This window comes from Sesamum indicum, linkage group LG4 (genome assembly GCF_026168435.1).
Source record: "Sesamum indicum cultivar Baizhima isolate 11 linkage group LG4, ASM2616843v1, whole genome shotgun sequence".
Classification (NCBI taxonomy): Eukaryota; Viridiplantae; Streptophyta; class Magnoliopsida; order Lamiales; family Pedaliaceae; genus Sesamum; species Sesamum indicum.
In genome coordinates this window covers 13,412,131-13,431,837 of record NC_142660.1, presented here as the reverse complement: position 1 = coordinate 13,431,837, position 19,707 = coordinate 13,412,131, and the positions used below count along the sequence as shown (strand labels likewise).

The 19,707-nt window shown below is 35.9% G+C and overlaps 3 protein-coding genes across 11 annotated transcripts; 1 reads left to right on the top strand and 2 right to left on the bottom strand.

The window, feature by feature from the left end:
• Nucleotides 1–1,002: 1,002 nt before the first annotated feature.
• FKBP53 (FK506 BINDING PROTEIN 53) lies at nt 1,003–5,628 on the bottom strand. The gene is made up of 11 exons (XM_011077978.3): nt 5,494–5,628; nt 5,272–5,345; nt 4,770–5,011; nt 4,450–4,592; nt 3,457–3,814; nt 3,071–3,268; nt 2,479–2,698; nt 2,256–2,343; nt 2,135–2,176; nt 1,983–2,031; nt 1,003–1,319 (listed from the first exon to the last, which is right to left on the bottom strand). The coding sequence occupies exons 1-11, from the start codon at nt 5,504–5,506 to the stop codon at nt 1,238–1,240; spliced, it is 1,509 nt and encodes a 502-aa protein (XP_011076280.1). The 5' UTR covers nt 5,507–5,628; the 3' UTR covers nt 1,003–1,237.
• A 2,767-nt stretch (nt 5,629–8,395) lies between these two features.
• Nucleotides 8,396–14,284, top strand: LOC105160547 (uncharacterized). Of its 9 annotated transcripts, none has more exons than XR_016065349.1 (5): nt 8,396–11,071; nt 12,579–12,665; nt 12,994–13,087; nt 13,192–13,314; nt 13,863–14,284. XR_016065349.1 is itself a non-coding variant. In XM_088880010.1 (2 exons), exons 1-2 carry the CDS (start codon nt 8,860–8,862, stop codon nt 12,538–12,540), a joined length of 2,226 nt encoding a protein of 741 aa, XP_088736136.1. In that variant the 5' UTR covers nt 8,396–8,859; the 3' UTR covers nt 12,541–12,654. The 9 variants fall into 9 exon arrangements, 3 of the variants coding, with proteins under 3 accessions (XP_088736136.1, XP_011076278.1, XP_011076279.1); XR_016065346.1 differs by having other exon boundaries at nt 12,788–13,087; XR_016065350.1 differs by lacking the exon at nt 13,192–13,314 and having other exon boundaries at nt 12,994–13,083.
• A 1,821-nt stretch (nt 14,285–16,105) lies between these two features.
• On the bottom strand, nt 16,106–19,089 carry LOC105160546 (SPFH/Band 7/PHB domain-containing membrane-associated protein family). Its single transcript, XM_011077975.3, has 5 exons — nt 18,769–19,089; nt 17,883–18,003; nt 17,698–17,789; nt 17,033–17,129; nt 16,106–16,723 (listed from the first exon to the last, which is right to left on the bottom strand). Exons 1-5 carry the CDS (start codon nt 18,961–18,963, stop codon nt 16,353–16,355), a joined length of 876 nt encoding a protein of 291 aa, XP_011076277.1. The 5' UTR covers nt 18,964–19,089; the 3' UTR covers nt 16,106–16,352.
• Between the last annotated feature and the right edge of the window lie 618 nt (nt 19,090–19,707).

Here is a 19,707-nt window from a genome sequence, read left to right as displayed (position 1 = left end):
AGATAAATAAATTATATTAGGTTGAAGTCAAACCAACAATTTGAAAAAAAATAAAAATTACAGCATGAAGTTTAGCATTTTGAAAGTAAATCATGAGAAAGATTGTGAGAATTTGTAAGTGCTAAAAATACTACATAATTTCTATAGAAGAATATATGTGGAGTTATATAGACACAAAAGATATACCATGTAAATCAAGAATGTAATTATTAAAATTGCCATCCCACCTGAAAATTGTAACCATGTTTTAATTAAAAGTGTTACTATTTATAAAAAAGTTAATAATAATAATTACATTTATACACTCGATCTATGGTCCTTCTACGTAAACCACTCTTACTTTTAAAAATTTACAAAAAAGCACACTTGTCAGCCTTTTCGGACCAGTTGGTGGATGGAGTGGAGTGAATACATATACACCCAGTCGTCTTGAATCATCAAATAACCAAAAGACAATCTTGAAGAATCAAAATCAGGATTTCACGAGATTGAGTGAGTGTGAACAAAGGCATAAAAAACCAATTCATAAACAGAAGTGAGTCAACAAGAACATATCTTCATTGTATCTAGGTCTGATGAAATCCAAAGCAATCACGAAATACAACGTAAGATCGCTAGTTCGCCTATTTTTTTATTATCAATTTCCCATCTTTAAGCTGCGACTTATTGCTAATTTAAGTATATATTCACTTATCCCATAATTAAAATTTTAATAAAAGCAGAAACTGCAATCATTATTTTTTCAGGATCAGGTTAGCCTTACATCAGGGAAGATTATAAGTCAGAGATCATACAGAAACTATACACTCAGTTTCAATTTTCTGGTGCCTTGTAGATGTAACAAGAGCTCTCCTGCTACCCATTATGATCCATAAGGGATCAAAGGCTGCCGTTTTCGCCTGGAAAACTTGTCCACAACCAGAACCCCTTCTGCTATGATAAAGCAAGTGAAAGAAACAAGAATACATGATTAAATAATTCCAATTGTTCCTGAATCCAACAGAACCGATAAAAACTGTTTATATCCAGTCTATGGAAGAATATGCCTCATGATTTCAAATATCTCAGTTGCACAGATAGTCTTTGATCTGTTCTCCCCGAATTCTGCTGACTCTTGTACAATCAATTACAAAACCAAAACTGAAGCAGCAAAGCTGCTTCAACAAAGAAAACAAGATATACATTTTACTACCAACTCAAGGCATCATAAATGCGAACATCTTTTAATGTAATAGCATTAGTTAACATCTACCAACTCAACATCGAAGACCAGCCATGAGTTAGGAGGAATTGCCGGACCACATCCTTTAGCCCCATAGCTGCATTTCAAAACCAGATATAACAATGGTCAAGGATTGTGTTAAAGTAGCTGCATTTCCAAATCCAGATATAACAATTTCCCATCTTTATTGAAGTAGCGGAATACAATAATTCCATAATCCAACTGGCAACTAACCACCTCCTAGTTGGTCAGAAACCACCCAAGTCTCATTTTAGTTTTATACACGTACACATGGATCAAAACCTCCATTTAATTACTTGTTATCACATGCAACAAAATCCATTTTAAAATGTTTTTGGCAATTTATGTTGATTGCTATTTATTTGGACTAACTGTGCCAGCACAATAAATCATTTATGCACTTTCTCTTTCATGATGTTTGTAAGAGTACCCAATCAGTTACGGTAACAATGAATTATGTTTTTCTTTAATAAAGATCATTAAGTATAGTCAAAAGTAAAAATCTGCATCTTCTTTGTATGTTTAAATGAATATTTTGTGAAATTTATTTTCTTCTTTTTAAGGCACTTTCTTTACTCTAATATCGTGGAACTTTTCTGCTTGAGTAATATATTATACTCTCATATAACTTTATTCATAATTATAAAGATGTCTGCCATTTAGTTTGCCTAATAGTCACTGCACTTCAAATTGCACTAGGAAATGTGGAAGTAAAAATAAAATAATGAAAATATCATACCCCATAGCTGGAGGAATTGTGATTCTTCGTTTGTCCCCTACGCGCATGCCTGCACGGTCAAATGGGTTAATAGTAAATCGTCAAAACACCAAGAAACCAAGGAAAAAAATTTCTTCAAAAGTGTGCTTGCATGTATCTTAAGCAATAATTACCATTAACACCAACATCCCATCCCTTAATAACTTGACCGATACCTGTCACCAGGAAGAACATAATTAACAGGAAAATGGTAACATATTTAATCATCCATACAATTGCTCAACGGATAGATACCTAGACGAAATTTAAAAGGTGCTCTTCCAATGTTTGAGTCAAAGATTTTGCCATTCTTCTTCAGCTTGCCTATGTAATGGACACCGACCTACAAATGAGAAAAAACATAAGAATCTTGTGTGACAACGCAGTTTGTTTTCCCCAATAAACTTTCTAAGGTAAAACACCATGCACGTATTTTGAGGGGAGCAGTTTTCTTAGGATAATAGAAGTCAAATTTGACCTTTTTTCCTGGAGAAGCTCTTTTTCCATCTGGTTTACCCATTACCAACTCCTCTATCACCAAACCATTGGGAAATGTTCTCACTTGCAATGATTTGGCTTCTTCCTTCTCTTGTTTCTCCACAATAGTTCCCTTTTTTTCTGTTAGTTTTTCCTCTGCACTTGGAGTTGGTGCAACTTCTTGTTGTTTATTCTGTTTCTTCTTTTTCTTTTCTTTCTTCCTGTAATGATTATGACGGAGTATCAAAGTTATGCATCAGAAAAAAGTTGGGTTATAAGAAGATAATAAATCCAACAAAATAAAGGAACATTACTGGAAACAAGCAGGGAATCTAGTGAAAGGAATCAATATACAAGTTGGGCTGAGATAGATGAAAGGGGATCAGAAGAAAGTCTCAGATCATGCTTTCTTCAAAAAGCTAAACATGGCAGGTAGGAAATAATGCCTGTTTCCTTGTACAATGTACCAAATTAAAGATTACTGTTAACAGAAAACATGCACCAAGTTTTCAAAGAATCATGCAATAATCATTCAAAATACTTAATGAATTAACAAGTAGTAAAGACAGCAAATGAAGAAAAAGAAATCTCACTTTTCAGAAGATGGCTTCAGATCACTTCCAATTTCAGCTACTGGTGACTCGTCTGTGCCATTGGAATTTTGCATCCCATTTCCTGGTGCACTCTCTGCTTTCTCTGCTACCTTTTTCTTTTTGTTTCTCTTCTTTTGCTTAACTTCATTTTCAGGGATATCAGGTTGGGCTGTAGAGCCACATGGTTCAATATTTTCCCTGCACAATTTGGATGGAAATGGAATGTAGAATTTTCAAACACTGACCACATTTCTGGCACAAAATCCAAAGGGATAACTAAATACTAAAATTCTAAACCAAATGCAAAATCATCATATCACTCCCAATCACATACAAGCTTTTGGACCATTAGTTCATCAGACACAGTAACTTGAAATTTTGTCTACCTCGCAGGTTCCCCATCTTGGCCAACAGCATCAATTTTTCTTTTCAAACTTTTGATATGAGCCACATCATCTTTTTCATTCTTTTTCTGGGTCTTCTCACCAATCCTCTCATTATTGGTGTCCTCTAATTTTGCTTCAGATTTTGAAATAGATTTGTTTCCACGTGCGGGTAGGGGGAAACCATCTTCATCTTCACTTTCCAAGATAGGAACACCAGTTCCAGCCTTGACAACAATCTGGCGGTTGGAGTTCTCATTGTCATTAGACATGCTTGACTGAAGTTTCTTCTTTTTTGCTCGTTTTGACGTGCCATTCTCATTGGTGGATTTTTCTTCATCCACTATTTCTTCAATTCTCACTGTCATGAATAAACAGAAAATAGAATGAAAAACTTAACCTGATATATTGTATCACAGATCAAAATCTAAAGTTCAAGATAATGAATCCGCACAAGATGTACTTAAGACTTCAAATAAGCAACTGATAAAGATAAGCATTTCGCCATGAGCATCTAGGAGTGGTGACATTGAACTCAAATAACATGAATGCCTTTATCATAAACATATCACTTGCGTCCTAGTAAAAGTTCATACTCTAGAAAACTTACTTAAATTATCCTCACCCTTCTTTTGAAAAATCCGTGTAATGCAAGAAAGAATAAACTTTAAAGTATAATTTAACTTTTTGGTAATGGTGCCCACATTTACTTTCCAGCTTGCCCCAAGATTCTTGTGGACTTGACTCAATAACCATGAACTACACAATGATATAAAATTTTGCGAAATACCTTCATATCCAGGCAAAACCCTACCCTATCTAAGCTACCACTCCACGTAAATCTTCCTAGAAAATTTATTCATCTGGGAACAGTTGGTGGCAAGTACGTGTCAAAGTTTAAACCAAGCATCAGTCAGAGAAGATTGAAGAATACATGGAATGACCAAAAGTTTTTGAAAGAACTGAATTGAGTTAAACATTCAGTTAAGAAAATACCTCCACTATTGGGAACAGGGGAAGGAGGGTACATGCCAAAGTCATCATCAGTATAATCATCCTCCTCATCCTCCTCATCCTCATCTTCAGAATCATCCCCATCTTCAGAATCAGTCAACATAATATCCTCCTCATAAAGATCGCTTAAAATAGTTAAAGAAAATAGCACCAGAGAAACCTAAAATAGTAACAGAACAACTTCCATCCTAGCTCAATATCACTAACACAATTTGTTGCATTAGCATAAAAGATAAAAGACAACTACTATGCCACAATAGACAGAGAGCGCCAATTGATTTAACCACAATACTGGAGGATACGACCCATAAGCATCTCCCTCATTATCCTGATCCTCAGTATCACCATAGAAGAAGCCAGTAAGATGCACACTATGAGGGCCAATAATTTCGAAGGTAACTTCGTCATCCTCCTCGAACTCGAGGTTCAATGCACAAGTCTCAAGTCTTTCAGGCAACAGTGAGCACAGGTAAATAGGCTTCTTATCTCCCACCTTGCACTGTACTATGCTCTTCTTAGTCGACGACCCAGTACCTAAGGTCGCCTAAAAACCAATCAAACAGATATTATACTATCAGCTTCAAACAGAATAATCGTGCATCCATCAAATTAGCATTTATATTCATTATCCACAAAACAATAAAACTTCTGCCCATCTAATTTAGGTGTGCATAATGCAGCCAACACAATTAACTGATGCTTTTATAGTCTTAAGCTACTTTTCCCATGGAGAAAACGAATACATTTGAAAATACAAACAAACTAAGATTCAAACAAATAAGCTGAAATTTTTCATCCACAAACCTGAGATACATGAAGCCTCCCTCTCTCATCATCGTACCGATGAATGTATGGTTTGCCTGGCTTTACTTCAATTCCTGATTTTCGAACAACAATTTATAGAACGGCAGAGGAAACATTTGATCAGCACCAAAAAAGGAAAACAGAAATGAAAAGATAATTTTTAATAAATTAAGATAGAAAACAACAAAATGAAGAGAGAATTTTGGAAGATGCTTGGATTACCCCAGAACGCCATTGCTGTGGTTCAAATTGCACTACACTCTAAAACCCTAGAGAGCAGGCAAAACTGTGGCGTCTGCGGTACTAAACCCTAGTACTGAATGTAAACCATTTTAGGCGCTAATTTCCCAAATAAATATTAGGTTGTTATCGACGGTCGTGAATTTGTAACCTGTGTGGTGCCCTCTGTTTATGACACGTGGACAATAATTCTTGTAACGTGTGTGGTGCCCCTCTGTACTTATGACACGTGGACAATAATTCTTGGGACAATTTTCTATTTAAGAAATAAAATATATTATAAATAAAAATAAAATATATAAATTAACTTATTATATTTTATAAAATAAATTATTTTATTAATGTATAGATATTATCAACATAACAAAAAAAATTAATATTATGGTAACGCACATCACGATTGTGAATGAAAAGATAGTTTTTTTTATCAACTTCCACATATTTTTCCCTCTCTTACCTTTTTTTCATTAATTTCTCATAATTTTTTTTTGTTATTAATATAAATTTTTTAAATTATTACAAGTAATATACTTTTGTGTAGAAAAATTTTCTTCTTCATTTATAGAAAGCAAAATTTAAACAATAAATATTTCCATAAAAGTAATTAATTATTTTATTTTTGAATACTTATACACACATATCGAGTGTGTTGCATATTCCCAGTATTAAAAATACAACCATAGTCATTTTATATTTAGATATATAAAGATATGAATGGATGTGAAGTATAAACAGTATATGAATGATAATTAATGGGGATAGTTACACTCCATTTCCCTGATATTTAATGTAATTACACATAAAATTCTCTATAATTTGAGAAATTACATTTAGCACCTTTGAAGTTTGCTTACATTAGTCAAAATTTATCGAATTTGTTGATATTAATTAAAAAATTTGAAAAAATCTATATTTACCCTAAATTGACTTATTATTGACTTATAGTAGGTCAAATAATTTTTTTTTTAATAATCAAATTATACCCATACGTTTTCACGTATTAATGCATGTGATGAGATATATTTTCACCGTTATAAGAATAGTTTAGTTCGAAAAAAATTATTTGACCTCCAATAAATCATTAATAAGTCAATTGAGGGTAAATATCAATTTTCGTAAGTTTTTTTTGTTAATATCAGCAAATTCAGTAAATTTTGACTAATAGATGGACTTATTTGTTAGATGAAAGCAAATCTCAAGGATGCTAAATGTAATTTTTCAAACTACAAGAGGTTTACGTGTAATTATACCAAACTTTAGGGGAGAAAAGTGTAACTACCCCTAATTAATATATTGTACCACTAAGAAATTAATATGAATTTATGAGTATCCACAACCTTTTGTTTTTTTTTTAGGTATATCTAATTGAAGTTAATTCCCAAAGTGCATGATAGAGTGGTTGACAGTTGCGAGTTAATTAGACACATGCACATATCTAGTTAGTCCACTTAGCCTTCAATAATAATGATTTGGATTGCCATTAATGATTTTTTGTTGTATTCCATCCTTCCTTTTCTTTTTCTTTTTTTTTTTTTGTTTTTTGGGACTAGTATGGTGCACTAATGATCATAGTGTATTAGTTGTCATTACATTTGTGGTGAAATTGACCTTCAAGAGGTATTTTGAGGAAATCTTATATGGAAGGCAAAGAAAAAGAAAATTAAACAAATGAAATGAAACAGAAAAGGTGGCTAATTAATCTTTTTAAAGAAAAAAATATAATTAAATGTTCAAGTTAATTATATATATGTATACTAATCTTTGTATGATTTTAATTGGCCTGAATCTAGCATATTTGCTTTATGGAATAGGCGTGTTTTTTATTCGCGCCTGATCGTGCTCCAATTTAACTTGACCTACACACAAAGAAAAAAGAAAAGCACCTCCAAACAGAATCTTATGTAACGAAGGGGCTACTGAAACAAACAATCCCCTCATCTTTTATTGCCCCTACTCAAGACATTGTTTGAGGGCGATTCGACGCACCCTATGTTTTGACTGGACTACCGACGTTTTGTGGGCAGCAAAAAGGTGGTGATGAAAGCATTGTATCTCGACTTCTTATTGTGCACATTAGGCTCTCTTATATACCACATATGACGCGAGCACAATTTTCGATGATTTGATGGAGGAATACGCGGGGCACCTTCAGTGGAAAAATTTATTATTGAAAATGTCCGACAACGGATACTTAGTATTGATTTACCTCATTCTATTAGTACTTGTGCATTTTTTTCGTTTATGGTGGCTCCCTTGGCCTGTCGATGTGATTGCCTAACCTTTTATATTGTATTGTACCAATATACTACCATTTATTTAATAAAATTTACATTTATCGAAAAAAAGAAGACGATAAAAAAAATCTAAAAATTTCATTTCTTCTCAAATTTCAAATCACTCTATTCGAATAACTTAAAAATCTCCGAGTCCAATCAAACTCACTTAATGCTAAAAATTTCAATAAAATCATAAACGCATTACAAGTAGAAAATGTTGTCCAATAATACCAGAAAATGCAACACATAAAATAATGTTTTTTCATGTGTTCTTTTGTTTTGATTATTTTATTTTCGAATTTAGTTTTAGGAAATAGGAATAGTTATTGAGAATGAGCAGAGCGGCATAGATATAGAACAGGATGTCATTCAGACCAATTGTGGCGTTGACCAAAGACCCAAATCTGATTGGGCACTTGCAAGACGGGCCCACAGGTTGACGAATCTCCCTTTCTCATTCGTGGATTCTGCACACGCGCCTTTTTTAGCACGTGGTAACAGAAAAAAATAAAGGTGCTTTTATTTTTGTTTTATTTTTATAGTATTATTAACGTCCGTCAGCAGACCATAATATTTGTTTATTTAAATAAATAATTAATTAAAATGTGTAGATGGTTATTCCCCCATTTTCTTCTCCCTCACAGACCCAAGAACACCTCTCTCTCTCTCTTCTCTTCTCTCTCTACATTTCTCAGCCAATGGCATGGTTCTCTGCTATATAGTCTTTCTCCAGCTTCTAGTTCTTCATGTCATGTTCAGCTAAACTATTTGTCAAACACCTAGTAGGCAGCTTCTGCTTCGTTTCTGGAATACTGCCATTTTCCGGCGAAATGCCGGCTGCCGGAGTGGAATACCGGTGGAACCTAGAACCCACCTTTTACCCTGCCAGATTTCCTAGATGAACTAATTCTTTAACGTTAAAATGTTTCCAACTTCAAAATGGTGTACCAAACTCTCACCTAGATCATAAACCAGTTGCTCCCACAGAAAGAAGATTCCGGTTTTCACCGAGGAAAACTTGACCATTCGAGGAATTTTGGCACCCATTTTCTCGGATAGGAAGCCTATTTCAATGTCTAATGCTAATTCAAGCTCAATTGATGCGTCTGAAGACGTCGCCGTGAAGGCGGTCAACAAGCGGTATGAAGGTTTAGTGACTGTTCGTACAAAGGCTGTCAAAGGGAAAGGAGCTTGGTATTGGGCTCATCTTGAGCCCATTTTGATCAGGAATCCTGAAACCAACATGCCGAAAGCCGTTAAACTTAAATGCACTCTCTGTGATGCTGCATTTTCTGCGTCAAATCCATCCAGGACTGCTTCTGAGCATCTTAAGAGAGGAACTTGTCCAAATTTCAGCTTAATGTTGAAGCCCATTTCGCAGTTGCCCCCTTTGGCTTCACCTTCTTCGCAGCAAAATCATCGCAAGCGAAGCTCACAATCTCAGCAAGCAGTGGGTACTTCTTCAAATGTGTATCCAATTAGCATGGTTGATTCCTCTCGGTTCAGGAATGAAACAAGCTTTCCGCCAGCCCAAACTCTGCAGGCACCGGGTGTGACTCTGAAGCCACTGGTCTTGTCCGGTGGGAAAGAGGATTTGGGGCCACTAGCGCTGTTGGAAAATAGTGTGAAGAAGCTCAAAAGCCCCAAAGCTTCACCTAATCCGACTTTGAGCAAAGACCAAGTCAATACAGCCTTCAATTTTTTAGCTGATTGGTTCTACGAGTCATGTGGATCGGTGTCATTATCAAGTCTTGAACATCCTAAGTTCCAAGCTTTCCTTAACCAGGTGGGCTTGCCTGCGTTGTCAAAAAGGGAGTTTTCAAGTGCCAGGCTCGATTCTAAGTTTGAGGAAGCTAGAATTGAGTCAGAAGCTAGAATTAGGGATGCGGCATTCTTTCAGGTTGCTTCTGACGGGTGGAAGAGCAAGAATTCTACTAGTGCCAGTCAGTGCTTGGTTAACTTTATGGTGAATCTTCCCAATGGGACAAGAGTGTTCCAGAAGGTGGTATATTCTGCTGGTGGTTCAATGCCATCACAGTATGCAGAGGAGGTTCTGTCGGAGACAATTCAAGGAATATGCGGCAATGACGCACAGAGATGTGTGGGGATTGTTGCAGATAAGTTTAAAGCAAAAGCATTGAGAAATTTAGAACTCCAGAACCATTGGATGGTCAATTTTTCTTGTCAGGTTCAAGGATTTTTTAGTCTGATAAAGGACTTCTATAGAGAACTTCCATTATTTAGGAGTGTAAGTGATAATTGTTTGAAAATTGCGTATTTGATTAATTCCACGCCACATATTAGGAATAGCTTCCACAAGTTTAGGTTGCAAGGGCTTGACTTTGCTGGGTATATTAGAGTTCCTCCTCCTAAATGCGATATCTCAAAAAATTTGGCTCCGTTTATTGCTATGTTGGATGATTTAATAAGCTGTTCCCGAATTCTACATCTAATTGTATTGGATGATTCATATAAAGTTGTTTGCTTAGCTGATATCACTGCAAGGGAATGCGCTGACATGATTCAGGATGTTGGGTTCTGGAATGATGTGGAGGCTGCTCATTCACTAGTGAAGATGATCATGGGGATGGCTGAAGACATTGAGGCTGAGAGGCCATTAGTTGGCCAGTGTATTCCCCTTTGGGAGGAACTGAGGGCTAAAGTTAAGGACTGGTGCACCAAATACAACTTTGCTGAGGGACCTGTTGAGAGGATAGTAGAAAGGCGATTCAAAAAGAACTATCACCCAGCATGGTCAGCTGCATTTGTTCTTGATCCATTATATTTGGTCAGAGATGCAAGTGGGAAGTACCTTCCCCCTTTCAAGTGTTTGACACATGAGCAAGAGAAGGATGTTGACAAGCTTGTAACAAGGTTGGTTTCAAAGGAGGAAGCCCACATTGCTTTAATGGAACTTATGAAGTGGAGGTCAGAAGGTTTAGACCCACTATATGCTCAGGCAGTTCAAGTAAAGCAGCGGGATCCTGTGACAGGAAAGATGAAGATCGCTAATCCTCAGAGCAGTAGACTTGTGTGGGAAACTTGCCTTAAAGAGTTCAAGTCACTGGGTAAAGTTGCTGTGAGGCTTCTTTTCCTTCATGCAACCTCATGTGGGATCAAGTGCAATTGGTCCTTCACAAGGTGGTTTTGTGGACAAGGACATTCAAGGTCAGGCTTGGAGAGAGCTCAGAAACTAGTTTTTGTTGCAGCTCATGCAAAGCTTGAAAGACGGGACTTTTCCAGTGCAGAAGAGAAGGATGCGGAACTTTTTGGCACAATGAGTGGTGAGAATGACATGCTCAATGAGGTTCTTGCAGATACATCATCTATCTAGTGTTTTTGTCTGTTAACTCTTGTAGAATTCTTTGTGTAGGATTTATTGATTTTTTATTTTCTCCTTTCTGTCAGTTTCTTTACTTCTAAGAGTACAAGAATCTGGAGTTGAGTCCATAGGGAGGATAAAAGATCCATTGCTGCGAGAAAACACTATATGGCCATCTCTTAACCAATTAGCTGGGGAAGATTCTTGGTGTGTAGACAGGAAACCCATTCTTGTTTGTAGTTATATATCTGAATCAGAAATAGATCATTAAGTTGTAGCATATGAAATGCTTGTTATTGTGATTAGGTTCATGATCCTTCCTTTGAATTTTGATCAGTCATGTCGCAGACACTAGGGATGAAAGCTGTTTATCATGTTCTTGTTGAAGCCACAATATATGTCAAATTTCTACCAAGCACCTAATAGTCCTGCCATTCTCCTGGAGTACAACTTTAACCTTAACTGTGGCGCAGTTATGCACTGTCGATTATCCATTGAAATGTTTTCCTGCTAATCCAGTTATTTTAGCTGTTGTCAGTTCAATTCTCCTGTGGTTGTCCAAATCTCTTTTGTTTCTGATAGCTAAATGATTAACTGCAGTACTGAGTTTATCTTTAAAAGCTAGAAATTCCAACATTTTGATCTATGGATTTTCAGACTTTCTCCCCAATTTCCAAATTAAAATGATCCCATTTTATGCAGTAACAATGGAACTGGGAATATTTTATCAGACTTCGTAAGATTGTTAAGTTCACTTTTTGCTCAAGTACCTCTAGGTTATCCAAATGCAACTAGTGGTGGATTACAAATATATCAAGCACCCTGCTTGCACTGATTGCATGTAACCTTGGTAGTATAATGTATGACTAACTGGAAACTTGAGGTTTGTTTGGGTGTGAAAGTATGAAGATGACTAAACAAGCAAGTTTGTTCTTGCCCTCTTCTCTCAAAGAAGTGGTAATAGATTGGCATGAATGCTTGCAAATTCCCATTTCCAACTTTATCAGACATAAGGTTTATTAATTATTATTACCATCCAGTTTCTCCCCCTTGAGCACTAAAAATACTGGCAGTGGCATGCAATCTGCTAGAATTGTCATATCTTCAAACAATAGCATTAATGAGCATCACAGTTGAACTTAAAGAATGCCTGGCAAATTTATGTTCTCAGAATTGTTTTATCAAAAGGCTATCTTTTCTTACTTCATGCTAGTAGCCTGAGAATAACTATTAGATTTCAGACTGGAGTGCCTTCAGTAACAGTCATGGATGAACACAATCCATTTTTGTCTGGAACTGAAAACATTTCAGCAGAACACTAAGAAGGGTTGTTCCTGGTTCTGTGTATATGTATTTGAAAGTTATGAACTCCAGCATGTATACAAAAGTATCTTTTTCCTTGAATTCTTTTCTTCAGCAGTAAAGCTCTAGCCGAAGAAGCAACTTTACCATCTTCTTTGTCAAGATAGGGCCTCCGGAAATGCCCCCACCATGGATAGTGAAAGTCCATACAGAAATTTGTTTACCTGTCATGATCAAAGAGAATGGACAAAAAGGTTTTTCTCCTCCTCTTCCCTTCACTGCATGTCTGTGTGTTTTCAGTTAATTATTTTACTAAGCTTTTACCCCAGATCAGTTAACTTGTCTTGTAAACAACCTTACATTCTCTTGATTGCAGCTTGGCCCCTTCTGCTTAAGATTTCAAACACAACGTTGGGAAATTAGAGTTTTAATGTCATTAGTTACTTTTCTGTGATCTAAAACAAGCCATTTGAGCAACCCTAAAGCAAGGGGGGTCGTCGGGGTCATCAGTGCATTCTATTACTGAAATGGATGGTGCAACGAACTTCAACTGACTAACAAGATCTCCTTTGTTCTACACAGCATTGACTTTAATTCCAGCATGTTGATATTCTTGGTGGTGGAGCTGTTATTTTCATGCTTTACACGTGTTGGATGCGTATACGGCCTCATGTTGGTAACAACTCCTCTTGTCTATCTGTAGTTTTTACCTACTTTTACCTTACAAATCTCTTGGTCCTCAAGTTTTGCCTGTGCTGAGTTTTTGACTTTCTTGCATAGTTTCTGAAATTGCTAGCAACTTGAGATAAAAGAGTAGGAAATCCTTTCTGCACATGCAAGGGGCATGCATGTAAGGGTACTCGGTGTTTTACACAGACATTCACGGCAGCTGTCAAGTAAAAGGTTGTAATAAACTAAAGTATGTGCATGATTATCCATTAAAGACTTTATGATGAATGGTACAAGGGATGGTAGCAAAAGTTAGAGAGAGATGGGAAAATATAGAATGTATGCCAACATCTCATATGGGATCTATTATGAAATGTTCATTATCCCATTCCCCAATTATAGTTTCTAAAGTAGGCGTCGTCTTCTTTTGGTACTCAATCATTCTTTTACCATCCCTTCGTTGTTTCCCCTGTACGTCTCTATCATTTTCAACAACTTTGAATCCAAACCGCTCCATTTCCTTTTCATATTATACATTCGTCGAAAACGACAAATAAACTTGGGAAAAGGGTTTATGCATTTTCTTGCTTCTGGCATTTTCAAGAAAATTTCTTTCTTTAATCACACGACAAGTATATTTCACTCGTTAGCAGAATAGAACTCACTCGTTAAGATGAAAACGAAGTAGATTCTCATTTCACCCGTCGCCTAGATGTTTGCATAATTACCCTCAATGATTCTAACTTTGGCGTTTGCTCATAAATCCTTTGTTCTTGCTCTAGGTACCGATTTGATTGAATGACAGACGAGCTTTGTCGGCTGGAACGGGTAAAACTGACTGCTCACCAAACATGAGAGGAAAAAGGCTTTCTCAAAGGTATGGAATGGCTCCATTGCTTAATTCTCTCATGTTCTTGTTAAAGGGGAAGGAGATGTAATGATTAGTATGGTACAGAACAACACTCATTTTCTATGAGAATCTCCACCCTTTCAATGGCCCCCCACATAATTACTCTGTCTCTCATCTCCTTTTACAACTCCCACTTGAAGATATCTTGGTTGTTTTTGAATTCAAACTCCTTCCAGAAACATATTTGTACATTTGTTGTTGTTGGCTTACTTTTTCCCCTTTTGTTTTTCACTTTTACTGTAAGAATGGTTGAATTTATTGTAAAATCTATATCATAGAGTAGGGCTTTCTAGATGTTAGAAATATACATATACTCGATTTTCGCACTTCCACCTGCATAAAAGAAAACACGCGCACCAAGAGGTTGTAAATAAGATCTATATTCACATGTCCTATAAGATTTAAATCTTATTTCAAACACCAAGTTATTGAAATATTTGGGTAAATAAGATGATGGAGCTCACAAGTTTTAAAAGAAAAATGAACTAAATTGTTATGATCTCTAATATAAGTTGAGAGCTCCTTTAAAGGTGTTTATAAGCTAATTTTATAAGTTTTTTTTTTTTCCAAAAGAAAAAAAAGTTACCAAATACTATGCAATATTTCTTTTTAAAAAACACTGACCCGAAGGGTTTAAATCTATCATTTTTATTGTAAGAATATAAAGATGTAAATGGTATTGAGGTAACATATAAGATGACGCCAAATGTCAGCAAAGATAAAAAAACTTTTAAAGGGTTGATTTGTATTTTACGTAGGAAATTTATAAACTTTTTATTGCTTTTACAATGATATCATCAAATCACGTCAATTAAAATTTGATTTTATTTATTAACCAGACAACAATAAGCATTACGAATATTTGTCAATTACTTCTCCACTGACTTTGGTCCAATCAAATTTGATTTGAATTTTTGACAAAAAAAAATATGTACACATTCTCCTTATAGTAACATATGATTGAGTAATTGCAACGCTGATATACAAGATAAGAAGGATACCAAAGTGGTATACTTGTTTTCAAATGTGCAATAATAGAGAAGTAGTGGGAATAATGAGCAACATACTGACATGAATCATTAGATTGCTACAAAATTATAGGCAGAATTGTAGATGAAATTGAAATCCATGTGATTCTTGCAATTGATGACAATCACTTTCATTACTTACAACCTTTGCCCCAATTAGGGCAAGCTTTCATTACGTATGGCTCCTTTGAACTAAATAATTATTGTTTAATTTCATTAAAGGTCGATTTATTTAGACTTCCTTACCAGAAGAGGAATCAATAGCAGCTGAGAGACCATATGGTATCATTCTCGTATCTTACTTTCTAGATTCCCAATATCAAATTCATTATTCTTTTTTAGACTTTGGTTGATTGTAATTGGCTAATATCGTCTGATTATGTCGCAAACATGTCAGAAATTTTAAAAACTTATTTTAAAAGTACACTATAACATGTTATAAATTCAAAAACATCCTATAAAACATATAATATAAATTGTTTTAAATAAGTTAACCAGATGGCGAGATTAAATATGTAGTTAAGAAAGAGAGATTGAATGGAATAATATTGACAAGAGGGATAAAATGGTTAAGACATCAGCTGAACTCTATGGATCAATATGCTGCTACTGGACCCGTCACTGTTGAGAGCCCTACTCCGAGGTACGGGCACCACAGTTAATTTCCCACTCTTGATCCCGAAAGGGACAAATCACGAGTGCGAAAACAGGCTCACATAACTGCAAAGCCAATTTGCTGCTGGCCGCTTAGCTACTTCGCCTTGAAGGAAGAGATTTCTAATCATCCTTGAAGGGGAATATGGTCCATAAAATTTCCGGTTGTTGCTATGGGGATACAGGACAGAAACAATAACTAGAAACAAGTCATATATCAAACAAAAAACAAAAAAAAACCGGAAACACGTTATGCTGTCAAGCATAACTGTGACCTTCAAATGTACAAATAAATAATGATTCATTTCTCACTAAATATGAAGAGCGTCAAGAATCAACTCAAGTCAGCAGCTCTAAGCTGTAACTTTGGCGCTGATTAGCTTCAGATTTTATCAAGATAAACTCAATACCTAATATACTTTCCCCATTATAATTCACAAAATGAAGATGTATATATACCACCAAGTTATCCTCCATCAGCTGTCAATCACCTAAATCTGAAATTATGTACACATTATCACATCTTAAGCATAGAAGATCCAACAAGCACTTTTAGACATGAATACCACATTGAAGATCATATAACTATTTATTTTTATTCCACAATCTCTCTAGTATAAAGAACTCAAATATTATAGACTATAGAGCACTCATTGAAATATTCATGGAAACCAGCTAGTTTATTCAACATTGAGATGCGCGCTTGATCCCTCCATGAGCCCATTACGTATCTGCTCACCAATATCCCGGACATGACCAGGACCGTGGGGTATGAAAACTGTTGTGTTCTTGGAACCATTTCCAAGGTCTTTGATTGTGTCAAAATACTGGGTGATCATGATGAGGTCCATAACCTCCTTTGCAGATGTGCCCTCAACCTTGTGGGAGAAGTTCAAGATATTCTCTCGAAGGCCATCTGTAATAGCCTGCCTCTGTCTGGCAACCCCCACTCCACCAAGATACTTGGCTTCAGCATCAGCTTCTGCTTTCTTGACCTGGAGAATCTTCTCTGCCTCCCCTTTGTACACGCTAGCAAGCTGCATCCTTTGAGCTATCATGTCAATAAATTGCACGGTTAGCAGGATTAAGAAACTATATCCGAAAACTTCCAGTTGCATACATGGCTAATTCTGTTACTCTTGAAAAGTGTACCGGGAGATCAATTTGCATATGCGCACAAAGTAAAGTTCATATATTTAGAAAAACAGTTCAAACTTTTGCAAATGAAGAAAGAGCAAGGTGACCACCTAAATTAATATATCAAAATTCAACACAGCACATTCTAAACCACTTGAGCATTCTGCTAATCTGTACTGAAAGTCAAAATCATAATGAAAGCAAAACTGCCAACGATGCTAACCTGCATTTATTTCATTCATTGCTTTCCGTACAGAAGGATCAGGAATAATGTCAACCATCAATATGTGCTCTATGTTGTATCCATATGCTCCCATCACCTGACAGATGGAATTAATGTAAATGGACACTTTAAGCAGCATATCCTTTGTACAGAACTTTCAGTTCAACTGTGTCTTGCATAAGAGGTTCTATCAGCATACGGTGGTCGCCAAACCCATTTCAGCATCACAGAGCAATTTAAGAAGGCAATTCTTTCTTTCTTTTTTTGGGTTTTTTTATGCTTTTTGGTGGGGTGGGGGGGTGGGGTGGGCAGTTAATTAGTAGAAAAAAAAAACACATCATTGAGTTCTTTAAGTTCACATGAAAACAAGCAACCAAGCCAATGGAACATGAAAATGCGAAGTTCACATGATTCAAGTTGAGGACCCGGGTTAACTGATATCACTAAGCTGCTATTAGCATCTACAAGAGGGCATCTTTCCAATACAGTGCAGAGTCATTGAATGGAGTAAACAAGTCCACACCTACTCACTCATCACCCTATTGATGCAGATGAGACAGTAATACTTCCCGCACATATCACAGAGTCACTACTTGAGTTCTGCAATTTTCCCAGGTATCTCATAATGCCAGATTATCTACAGCAATTTGAAAAATATAATTTACCTTCTCAAGTTCCTCTAATACAGCTTGAGCAACATCACCCTTTTGTTCAAAAAGTTCATCCAAAGTCATTCTAGGGACATGAGCTCGGACCACTAGTAAGACAGTAGATGCAACATTAGACGACCACAATAACATTTTTATTAGTACAATTAGGAGGACGTAATATGGATACATATGTTTAGTACCATCAAATACATAAGATTGAATCTGCTCTTGAGGATTTTGTAATTCATAGAAAGCATCATCTGCATTTTCCTTGATCACTCTGTATTGAATAGAACAATGCAATTGAACAAATACATTGTCCTGTTGCATTATAGATGTATTAGGATATCGCTCAAAAGACAAAGGATGCCACAACAATATATGTCTCAACCACATAACCATCAAGTGAAGATTTATAGCCACTTTTGCAGTGTACTTGAATAATGCCTTCTTGGAAAATACAACTTTCATAAACACTCATCAGATCAAGATTTTCCTATTTCCAATCATGACCACTCATTTGTAAATAACACCTAAATTATAAGAAACACAGTCCTTCAGCTTTTAATCTGAAAATGACAGAAATGGAGCAGAAGACAGGAGGGACATGGTACCAACAAGATTGCTGGCACTGTCCATACGTCGTATTGGAGCCATACAGGCACAAATGTCTGAACAATGCTCGTGATGATCTTTTCAGTTGGTCCATTACTTTTTGTGTAAGAACAACTGAAAACTGCAACCTTTCTTCCGAAATAATAAGTTCCAGACTTATGCATAATCAAATCAAATTTGTGACCAATCACAAATCATACTACTAAAAATCATATCCACCCAAATTAGAACTTGCTCGGAAACAATAAAATCACATTCACAGTAACTCTTTTTTCTTCACCTGAAACGCGACCCTGACTTACACGAATCAAAATTCAACACATTGAAGAATGCAAACAGCATCGAGGAAATAAGACAATATTCAAACGCAAGACATTAAGGTCAACGTTAACAACACTATCTCACAATCACAGTCATTTCTCCCACACTCCCACATACGCTCATACACAGATAAAAAAATTACTCAAGGACCTTAGTTTTGGTCTCGATTTTGACATCAAGAGAGCTGATCCTGGTGGTGAGGATTCCGGCGAGGCATTCACCTGCCAAGGGATTGAACCAATGGAGACCGGGCTGAGCGAGGCGGTCGAACCGCCCCCACTTCTCGACCACTCCTATGCTGGCTTGGTCCACGCACCCGCACAATACACAGTAAGCATTCCCCATACCTCTCTCTCTCTCTATCCAGTTTCCTTTCGCTCAAAACTTGATCCAGTCGCAGAAATTAAGACGAAGACAAAAAGGGCACACGCTGCTTCAACGTGTACGTGTGAAATCCACGCAGTGGACGTAGTCGACCGCCTTCCGTCTTCGCGGGCTTAATTTACTATTATTTCATCCTTTTTTTTTGATAATTTATTTTCTCAACGGATTCCTAATAAAACCGGTGCAAGCCCATATATGGAAAGGAGAAGGTCCAGCCCATAACAAATATGGGCCTCCACTGGGAAAATACTGAAGGCTCTCAAGAAGAAGCCCATCATTATTGATCTACAATGCCCGCTAGAAACGTAATTCTACTTGCTATTATTTTTCAACGCAACCAATTCAAATTTGAATTCAAGACCTCCAATAAAAAATTTTAAGTCAAAACTGCTGCCCTGGATACACTAGTTTGAATTCTATTATAAATATTAAACTTACTATTTTGTATGAGAATACTATTAGATTGATGGGGTCAACTTACGAATATAATCAAATCGTTGAAAAAAATTACTTCGTCGTTGATCATTGATAATAATTTTTATTTTAGAATAAATGCACATTTTTTATTTATAAAAAAGAACGAATATTTTTACTAATAAGATTTAAAAAAATTTATATATTGAAATTATTTTAGTATAATATTAATTTTTTTATTTTCTAATATAAAATAAAGAGACGGGTTAATCAGTAATATTATAAAAATTA

Bases quoted from the DNA above. Each gene is read 5' to 3' on its own strand.
- LOC105160546 (XM_011077975.3), bottom strand. From the start codon at position 18,963: ATGGGGAATGCTTACTGTGTATTGTGCGGGTGCGTGGACCAAGCCAGC. The intron at 18,004-18,768 runs GTCCTTGAGTAA...ATAATGCAACAG, and splicing joins AAATCGAGACCAAAACTAAG to GACAATGTATTTGTTCAATT. The intron at 16,724-17,032 runs GTTAGCATCGTT...TTGACATGATAG, and splicing joins AATGAATGAAATAAATGCAG to CTCAAAGGATGCAGCTTGCT.
- LOC105160547 (XM_011077976.3), top strand. From the start codon at position 8,860: ATGTCTAATGCTAATTCAAGCTCAATTGATGCGTCTGAAGACGTCGCC. The intron at 11,072-11,195 runs GTGAGAATGACA...CCTTTCTGTCAG, and splicing joins ACTTTTTGGCACAATGAGTG to TTTCTTTACTTCTAAGAGTA.
- FKBP53 (XM_011077978.3), bottom strand. The intron at 5,012-5,271 runs GTTTGTGGATGA...ATTGGTTTTTAG, and splicing joins GGAGGCTTCATGTATCTCAG to GCGACCTTAGGTACTGGGTC. The intron at 1,320-1,982 runs GTATGATATTTT...TTTGAAATGCAG, and splicing joins ACAATTCCTCCAGCTATGGG to CTATGGGGCTAAAGGATGTG.